At 36.1% G+C, this 10,344-nt stretch overlaps 1 protein-coding gene across 8 annotated transcripts in view; it reads right to left on the bottom strand.

Annotated features, from left to right (window-relative positions):
- Positions 1-6,788: 6,788 nt before the first annotated feature.
- LOC111811406 (phosphatidylinositol 4-phosphate 5-kinase 8-like) overlaps positions 6,789-10,344 on the bottom strand; it is a 23,457-nt gene continuing 19,901 nt past the window's right edge. For all 8 annotated transcript variants that reach the window (XM_023698225.1, XM_023698224.1, XM_023698227.1 and 5 more), the window contains one exon: positions 6,789-7,281. In XM_023698225.1, the coding sequence (XP_023553993.1) occupies positions 7,002-7,281 (280 nt within the window). In that variant the 3' untranslated portion in view covers positions 6,789-7,001. The remainder of the gene's footprint in view (positions 7,282-10,344) is intronic.

The raw sequence follows: 10,344 nt of genomic DNA, 5'->3' as shown, positions 1-10,344 counted from the left end.
TTTTTTTTTTTTTTTTTTTTTTTTTTTTTTTTTTTTTTTTTTTTTTTTTTTTTTTTTTTTTTTTTTTTTTTTTAGTTGGAGATTTGAAATTTTGACTTTTTTAAGGGTCATTGCTGCTTATGTATTGGTAAAATATTGGTTAAAACCAAGATTCAAAAAAAATGAACAACTTTTTTTTTTTTTAATTGAATAGAAGAGTAGTTTTAGGCCGATGTTTGCTTGCCGTTAGAGATAGTCGTGAAACTACTTGAAGTTATCGTCACCAACTGAATGAGTGAACGATGCAAAACATGAGAAGAAGACTAAGAGGGTGACGAGAGCGATCTTGAGAGAGACGAGGGGAGCTTGGGAGAGATGACGGTGCAAGGCTTTTATTTATTTAGAACCATTTGTTAACCTAATCCTAGTTGATAGGAATTGGTTAGTAGTATATTTTATCTTATCGAAGTCTCCTTTGTTTTCGCATTTCGTCACCTGTGACCTAAATCTCTAGCCACTATGTGGTATATTAGTGAAGGTAAGTTCATTATCTTCACAATTTTGATTTAGTTTTGTATGATTTAGGCATAAGGGTCGATGGTTGTTCACCTTTCGATTTCTTCATTGTGGTGCCACCGCCTTTTACTCGGAGATCCATGGAAAAAATGTCACTGGCATGAGATTGAGCGTAATGATCTTTGTCACCTCTAAGGAGTTGTAGTCATCATAGTTGTGAGAGTTATCTCGCGTGTCATCAGAAATCACACGATAGGAGTTTCGTGAGACACAAGTATTGATTGCTTTATGACCTACGTGCATGACGATCTAGCTATCATCTTAGTTTAAACTCATAGGTGGAATATAACTCTTAAAACCTTATTATTAAAATAAAATATTTCAATATAAATATAACTTCGTTATTGAAAATATAATTAAGAAATGGAATTAAAAATGATAATGAAATTAATTTAAAACATGAAACGTAAAAAAACCTATTCTAACCTATTTTAGGAAATGAAATAGGTTGCACGTGCCATGGTCTCTGATTTGCAATGTCACCGTCAACCGTACAAGGGCACCTTGCCTTTACCTGAAAAAATGATGTAGCACACGGCCTAAGTATTTCAAAGAATACTCAAAGTGATCCTACTTTAGGTCCGTGAAAAATACAAACACATGCAACAATGCTCTACTAAGCGCAATTTTTTCGATTACGGGTTGAGTCTGACCCAGTTCCGCACATGCAACAATGCTCTACTAAGCGCAATTTTTTCGATTACGGGTTGAGTCTGACCCAGTTCCGCATTCGACAGATTTTGCTCGACTAAGCGCAATTTTTTCAATTTCCTTCTCTCCTCTTTGCTGCTTTTTCCGACGTCTTTCCTCGTTCTTTTCTTTCTCTATCCCTCTGTTGACCTCTCTCCTTCTCTTCCACAAAATTTTGTGGCTCGTAAACACCTACATTGATAGATCCATGAGATTTCTAAAAATCAGAACTCATAACCCATTTCCAACAACAACGAACGTTGGAAAAGCACGAAACGTACTTTGGATGAACGTACAATCATCGAAGATTTTTTTGGTAGTGTGGTTGGTCGTTCTAGGCGTCGACGAGTGCATGGGGTCAGGCTCCCTAGAAAACGCTTCACCATTTCTCTCTCTCTCTCTTGGTTTTTCCCTAAGTTCTTCATTCGCAAGTGTTCATGGGGAGTTTGGGAGGGTTGGCTGAAACGTGACTACCCATTTGGCGATCCATGGGACGTGTTGCGCTTCTCTCAAGCATTGCTCAAGAACTCCAACGACGACTATTCGACTTTTTTATAAAAAAAAAACGACATGTTACAATTTTTAACATTAAACTCAAGCTAGGAACATCCCCACATCACAAAAGCTTTGTATTAGATGGTTCCAACAAGTTAAAAGAGTTGAAATCCCACGTTTGGAAACTAGTCGATAAGAGTACAATTTTACCTTTAAACTCTAGTGGTAACGACTTAGTCTTACTTTCAATTTTATGACAATTGAGCCCTTTAACTTTAATGAGTAACAGTCATTATACTTTGCAACCGGTAACGGTTTAGTCCTTATCATAAAAAATATATTAAGATTTAATAAATTTCTTATTCATATAGATCGATAAATTCAAACATACTAGATTCTTAGAAATTTGAATATTAAAATATTATAATATATATATATATATATATATATATATATATATATATATATAAATTAAAGCTTCGAAGTTATAAATTATATATATATTAAAAAATTAGGAGTTTTGGGGGTAATTATGTGGTTTTAAATTGGTTGGCATTTGGTGGCGAATGAGTTACGTGGATGTCGTTTTATACACAGAAGCATTATTCACCAATATTCTCTATTTATTTATTATTTATTATTTATTATTTTTTTTGTGCAACAAATTTTTTATTAAATAATTAATGGGATACCGTACAATTATTTCGATTAATTATCAATTTATGATTCGTGATTTAATGTATTTATTTAAATTCTACATTTTAATAAAATAAATTGATTTTGTGTAAAATTAGGGAATGACGTCACTTTCTAAACTTTGATAAATTGGAGTTGATACCAAAAATAGACTTTCTTTATTTAAAAAGTTACAAATATGTCGGTTGTTCTTTCACTGTCTGATGGAAGAGAGGTGGAGATGAATGGGTCGTAGTCATTGCGGGGAATACTCTTCCTCTCCTAGCGCACGTTGTTTAGGGAATAAGCTAGCTTAAGCTTCAGATGATTCTGACGTAAAAGTGAATAACATTTTCGAGCAAACTAAAGAAATAAAATAAAATTTGGAAGAATGATAAAGGAATTAAAGAAAATTTGGAAGAAAAAAAAAAAAGAAAAAAAGAAAAAAGGATTTTTGAAATGAATTAGAAAAGGGAAAATGGAGAATTGTAAGAAGATCTAACGAGCCAAAACAAATCATGGGTCGTGGGAGAAGAATGAAATTTTGTTAGAAACGGAAAATGCGCGGGAGGAAGAAGAGATGCATGTTAGATATATTCTAAAACTGTGAAGCTTGATGATGCATTGCCATAAAAAATTCTAATCACGATGTACAGAAAAATAAAAACAAAAAATAGTTCTATAAAAGATAAAGAGTGTTACTAATTAATTAGTAAGCATGAAATACACGAAAAGAATATTAGCCTAAATATCAGCCTAATTGTTTATTTAGTAAAATTTCAGAACATTTATACTGAATTAGTACCAAATCTGGAAACGAGAAACAATCTGGCAAATCTGGAAACTGAAAAGAATATCATCGAAGCATAATTGTATATTTAATTGAGTTATTTGGTAAAATTTCATAACATTTATGCTGAATTAATACCAAATCTGGAAACAAGAAACAACCCTGCTGGAAAATCTGCCATTAGGAACATCCCGGGTGGACACCCTAAATGGGAAGCAATCGCAAATATAAAAGAAAAAAAAAAGAAGATTCATTAAAAGATGAGCCACCAAAAAGGGAAAACGGAAGGGAAAACGGAATAGACAGCAAAGGGCTCTACTGATGTGAAACCAAAGACTAAGAAGAAGAACCCTAATTCAACCGCTATTGACAATAGAAGAAAAAGAAAATCAAGAAAGGTAGATTAAGGTAAAAAGGTGGACGTAAGAGCTCACCAACAAAGCTTGATAACTCTCTAATTGTATGGAGAGCTAAATCTTATAAGAGAAGCAAGATAGTTTTATGTAGTTTAAGGATACTTGAACGTAATTGAAGGTTAGAAATAATTCTTCTTCTAGAGTTTTGTTAATAAAAATTACAAAACGATTATGAAAGTAATCACTATGCTCAAACTTCGAAGTGGGCTTGGGAATCTATTAAATGGAACTAAAACCCAACACAAGTTCAACAACTTATCTATTTAATCTATCTTAGCCGAACATTCCTCATTACTGTTGATTTTCTCGTTGCTCTTTGTTTTTCGATAGGAGTGAGACTCTATATAAGTTTTGTTTAATTAGCTTAAACTCACCGACACCCATTTGAATGAGACCAAAAACTCACTAAAATTTCAGCGACAAAAAAAGAAGTTATCTGTCGATTCACTTATTACTTGCTACTTGTGATAGTGTATGCTGGTACTTTTTCTTGTGAACTCTACACCATTTTATTATATACATTCACGAGCGATAAAAAATATTATAAATATAGAATGAGTATTTAACAATCTTAGTAAGTGACCCGAGTCAGAAAATGTATACACATGTGAAATGCTTCATAAATGGTGGTACCTACTTTTCATTATTGTTCCTTGGACTTTACTTTTCATGACAGTTTCTTGGGCTCTACTTTTCTTTTCTAGATATGCATAGTGTCACAACCATTCTATACTATGAAGAGAGTAGGTTGTGATCCTTACATTGCAACAAGCAAAGCGGCAACCCTCAAGTGGTGCCCATCCAGCCACACGAGGGCCTAGATGAGTGCCATGGTACGACTGAGGAGGAAGGTGCATCATCTAACAAACCACACTGACTGGGCGTTAAAGAGAAGATGAGATAGAAGCAAGATAAGCGCCACAAGTAGACACAGGTATTAAAGATAGGCTTATTGAAGGGTCCGGTAGGGCCCCGTGCCTTAACTTCGAAAGTTGGGGTTCCAAAGAGAATTTAGGTATGCAATTCTTGAGTCAAGTCCATCTATATGAAATATGAATGCTCGCTAAATTTGGTGTCAATCAGACACCGAACAGACGCTCCACGAAATCGTATGATTGTTTGCCAAAATGACGTCTACCTTAGGGGGAGACATGATGTGAGCTCTCCATCACTCCTGGGCCTGTGGCCTAAACGAGCTACCCCGTGGCACATACGTGTGTCACAGTGAGGGTGAGCATTTGCCAGATGAGTGTCTCAAGCGACTTCCTTTGAAATGAGTTTTTCAAAGACATTGTTGGGTTGCATAGTGTGTCGGTATTGCACCTTAGTCCAGGTGTCGAAGGTTGGATTATGCACTTGCTATCCGGTACGAAGTCCATACATGATATGGCATGGACACTAGAGTGTCCAATGCCTCGATAGAACCCAAATGGATGGATGTTTGAGATGTCTCTATGTTATAAATGGCACGTGGGCCCATTCTTGATGGCATGACTGAGTTAGCTGTGATAGCCGATGACACCCGTGACTTGAAATATCATTAAGAAATATGGGTCATGTTAATTGGGAACCAAGATGACCTGATGAGATGCGACGTTTACATGAGAGGCCTTGGCCCCGAGTAAAGGCCAAATCGAGCAGAATGATTTGGCGTAATGTAGAGACAAGTTGGTTGTGTAGCAGATGATTGAACATGCATGTGCAGGTAGAGTGTGTGACCAAACAAGCTTGGATTTTGCGTAAGGGATGTTCGATTGTCGAAGATGACCTTGCCTAAAGTTTGACGAAGCCGCAAAATCGAGTGAAAAATGAATATGGGGCTTGGGTTCTCTTCAAGGCTAGTCGTGAGCGTGTTAAGATCACGACGCCACACGGTTGAAAAATTACGGCCATAATACATAGTAGTTCTCGATACATATTTCATGCACATACGCATAAACCTATTATGACTAGCTATGGGCTAGTGCATGCCTCACTACCGAAAGTCACTAAAAAAAAAAGAGTATGTATAATAACATGGTGTCCGCATCTATATGTAACATTTCTCGAGAAGTAATTTATGATCACGTGACATACAATATGCATGAGGCCTCACACAACCCCGACTTTTCCTTATATGATTTTTTTGTCGTCATGCATAGTGACAACCACGCAACCAATTGGACGCTTCAGCTCGATGAGACATTGCTGGTAAGTAAAATCCCTCAATCAATTTGTCTTCACGGTGCTTTTTTTGGTCAAATATTGCTCCCTCTAACTTGGGGGTTTTTCCTTCAACCGTAGCAATAGGGAGACACAATTATAGTGCCAGCACCACCGTCTCCATTGTTGACAGCCATCACATGTCACCATCGCAGTTGCAAAACATCGTGAGACGGGTTATCAACATGTAATCTATTGGTCACACGAAGGAAGGAGACACGCGGTCCTAACTCCAACAAAATGACCCGACCTCAAAGATTTCAGTTTAGCCAGATCGATTAGTCGATTCTATTATGCTAGTTTGATTTGGTTGAGTTGAACTGATTTTGTAACCATATTGGATATGCTTGTAAGTAAAATGCTACATGTCTTGTATGATTTAAAGTACGATTAAAATCCAATTACATGTTCGGATAGTTAGCCACAAAATGTGTACAATTTTGTTGCTTGATTCCATCAGAGAAGTTAGAGTATTGTGTTAGTCATTAGAGGATGGTCCATGATTTTTGGAAGCTCATCACTAGCATATAGTTGAGTGGTTAATGTCACCGTATGGAACAGTATACTATGTTAGACGAACACGACTCTCCATAATGGTATGATATTGTCCACTTTGAGCCTAAGCTCTCATGGTTTTGCTTTGGGCTTTCCCAAAAGACCTCACACCAAAGGAGAGTCATTTGTTCAAAATTTGAATGCTTTCGAGGATGCTTGACTCCTTTTCTTTTGGAGTCATTTGTTCAAAATTTGAGGATTTGACTAAATTTAGGGCATGACTCTGATACCACCTTTTCTTTTGAAGTCCTTTATTCAACATTTGAGGATTTACCGACTAAATTTAGGACATGACTCTGATACTAAATTGTAACCAAACAAACACTTTTCTATCAAAAACTGATAAATTGAATACACACGCTAAGGATGAGTTGATCTTAAATACGAACAAAAGCACTGAATTGTCTCAGTAGAAAAAAAACTATGGTCCATTTATTGAATAAACATTTATTTAACTTTACAATGAATTGACTGTAAAATGATCCTGTACTCTTTATTTCAAAGGCAACTTAAGCAAATCATCTAACACAGAAAACAATAAGGACAACAAAAACAAAGGAAAGAGAGCACAACTCAAAAAACCAAAATACAAATACAGATACAAGCTGGTTTACTTACATTGTTCATGGCAAGTCATGGAAGACCTTTTCCAAGAACCTTTTGAATCGTGTGGCGTACAGATGAGGCTCCACGACCGATATCGAAAGAGGGTCAAATCTTAAAGACTTGTACGCATGCTCTAGCTTCTTCTTCAAATTGTATTCTTGCAGTATATCTATAATGCCCATGTAAAGAACTACGTCGTATAACTCAAAAAGTTCTACTTCTGAAGACTCCGACTTATCATCGAGAAGCTTGTGGCTAGCCTGGGCTGGCATATTTACTCCCAGCTGCACTCGAAATCTGCACATACGAAAAGAAAATGGCTGTTAATTATGTGCTACATTGTTGCTAGTACAGAGAAATTTCTGTGTAACTGATTACAACGCCTTAATCTATATTAGGCCATTTTTTATTTATTAAACAAAAATTGATTCAAGTACTTTCGTTAATTTTCGTTTACAAAAATTTCATCTATATCTACTCTTTGTTAGGAATCACGAATCTCCACAATTGTATGATATTGTCCACTTTGAGCATAAACTCCCATGACTTTACTTTTGATTTTCCCAAAAGGCCTCGTACCAATAGAAATGTATTCCTAACTTATAAATCCACGATCATTCCCTTAATTAGTCGATGTGGGACTCCGGTCAACCATCCTCCAACACTTTTGAGTTCTATTATATCTTTGCAACAAGTATATCAAAGGCATTTTCTTGATATTGAATTAGTTTCAGTTTGTTTGCATTTTCAAATTCAGAGTTTCTTCAAACTCCTAACTCAATGGAGACATTTAAATTTAAAGAAAAAAGATAATTACAAATGGTAATGTATTTATCTTCGATTCATGTAAATGCCTCGAAATGGACGATGACTCGAGACGTTTTGAGAGAATTTTCTAATTCAATAAAATGGAAATTCAAGAGAGAACTTCAAGAGTTTCTTGAAATCCACTCACCAAACGAAGATTAAAGAGAAAGTCACAAGGAATTAAGTTTCCAAAAAATGTCTACTAAGACAATATTAAAAGGAAAATTTCAAGATCGTCAGCTGTTCATAGCCAAAAGAAGAAAAAGAAGTATAATTTATGAGCATGATCTGAATAAAAAGCATCATTTCACTCTCTGTCCACNATATTGTCCACTTTGAGCCTAAGCTCTCATGGTTTTGCTTTGGGCTTTCCCAAAAGACCTCACACCAAAGGAGAGTCATTTGTTCAAAATTTGAATGCTTTCGAGGATGCTTGACTCCTTTTCTTTTGGAGTCATTTGTTCAAAATTTGAGGATTTGACTAAATTTAGGGCATGACTCTGATACCACCTTTTCTTTTGAAGTCCTTTATTCAACATTTGAGGATTTACCGACTAAATTTAGGACATGACTCTGATACTAAATTGTAACCAAACAAACACTTTTCTATCAAAAACTGATAAATTGAATACACACGCTAAGGATGAGTTGATCTTAAATACGAACAAAAGCACTGAATTGTCTCAGTAGAAAAAAAACTATGGTCCATTTATTGAATAAACATTTATTTAACTTTACAATGAATTGACTGTAAAATGATCCTGTACTCTTTATTTCAAAGGCAACTTAAGCAAATCATCTAACACAGAAAACAATAAGNACAGTTATCATTCAAATAACAACAATTCGTTCCATTTTCAATATCAAGAGTAAGAACCCAAAAGGTTTTTTATATTATTCCCTGGCGAAACGTTTTAAACATTAGTAAAAATTAAAGGTTTAAGTATTTAGTTGGCTATTATGTTATAAACTTTATATTTACAATTACAATATGAAGAGTAGAATACATTTTTGGTTCCTAAATTTGAATATAGATTTTCATTCGGTTCTCATGTGTAACAACTATTAACTAATTTGTGTAACTATTACATCTATATTTTTTTCATTTTCTTTCTCCATTTTTCTCCTCTCGTGAAAAACTTGTGTGAAGGTGGGAGAAGGTATATGACATTCAGATCTAGGCCGGTTCTTATCTTTACGATTTCTTGTTGAGAGGTGAAGGCCTCTATTTCTCCTTGAATCTTGGGAGAAGAAATTTTCTTCCACCTTTTTAAGAAAAACTAGCTTTGGAATAGGCTCTGAATATAATTCAAAGAAAAGAAACTGAAAATTTCATCTGGCCGGTAGCGATGGGCAACATTGGGGTCTAGTTGAGGGCTTTAAAGTGGGATCTGAGAGTATTCATGTGTCCCTTCTTTAGTTTCCTAATGATACCGTTTTTCCCACGCAGGGAAGGAGGCCTCTGTTGTTAATCTTAATGGCCTTTTGTCATTCTTTGAAGCTAATTCAGACCTTGATAAATGGAGAGAAAAGTATGATCATTGGTTTAAATTGTGATCCCTCTAAAGTAGACTCTTAGGGGTCGTTAGTGGGTTGTGAGGTTAGTAAGCTCCCATTTATATTTGGGACTTGTGTCATTCTGGAACTCTGGTGGAGAAAGTAAAGAAGGCTCTCTTCCCGGAAGACTTCTCTCTTTAAGGGAGTGATGTTTACTTCGACTTAGATGGGTTGAGTGGATTCCTATTAATCTTTCTCCTTATCTAGATTCTCAATCTCTATTTGTAAGAACTTAGAGAATCTAGTGAGGAATTTATTATGGGAAGGAATTGAGAAGGACGGATCTTATCGTGCCAGGTGAGAGGTTGTTTCAGAGTGGAGGCCAGAGGTTTAGGCATTCGTAAACTGAGATTATGAAATGAGGCTTTCCTAGAAAAATGGTTGTGGTAGTTGTCCAAGGCATTTCATACTCTATGGTATAGAATCATCATGAGTATGTATGATCTGCACCATTTTGAGTGGCCCAAGTATTGGGTTGAAAATCTCTAGGAAAAAGGATTGTTATTACCTTGAGTTTTCCATTATTTCTAAGTTTGTAAAATACTCTGTCAGGGATAGGTGGTGGATGTTAAGCCCCTTTAAGGTTATAAGTTGCGCCCTTTATCACTTGTCTGATAAGGGGTTGCACTTGGTTGCCTCGATTTTGTTTGCCTCCAAGTCATCCTCGCTTTCTTTTGGTTTTTGTTGTCTTCTCATACACAGTGAGTCAGTGTATGTGGTGTGAGATCCCACTTCTCCCTAACAGACGCGCTTTAAAATTTTTGAGAAACCCGAAAGGGAAAACACAAAGAGGACAATATTTGTTAACGGTGTGCTTGAGTTGTTACAAATGGTATCAGAGCCAGACATCGGACGATGTGCCAGCGAGGAGGCTGAGCCTCGAAGGGGGGTGGACACGAGGCGCTGTGCCAGCAAGGATGCTGGGCCCCAAAGGGGGGTAGATTTGGGGTTCCCATGTCGATAGGAGAAGGGAACAAGTGCCAGTGAGGACGCTGG

This window comes from Cucurbita pepo, chromosome LG15 (assembly GCF_002806865.2).
Source record: "Cucurbita pepo subsp. pepo cultivar mu-cu-16 chromosome LG15, ASM280686v2, whole genome shotgun sequence".
Lineage (NCBI taxonomy): Eukaryota > Viridiplantae > Streptophyta > Magnoliopsida > Cucurbitales > Cucurbitaceae > Cucurbita > Cucurbita pepo.
This window is presented reverse-complemented; position numbering and strand designations above follow the sequence as displayed.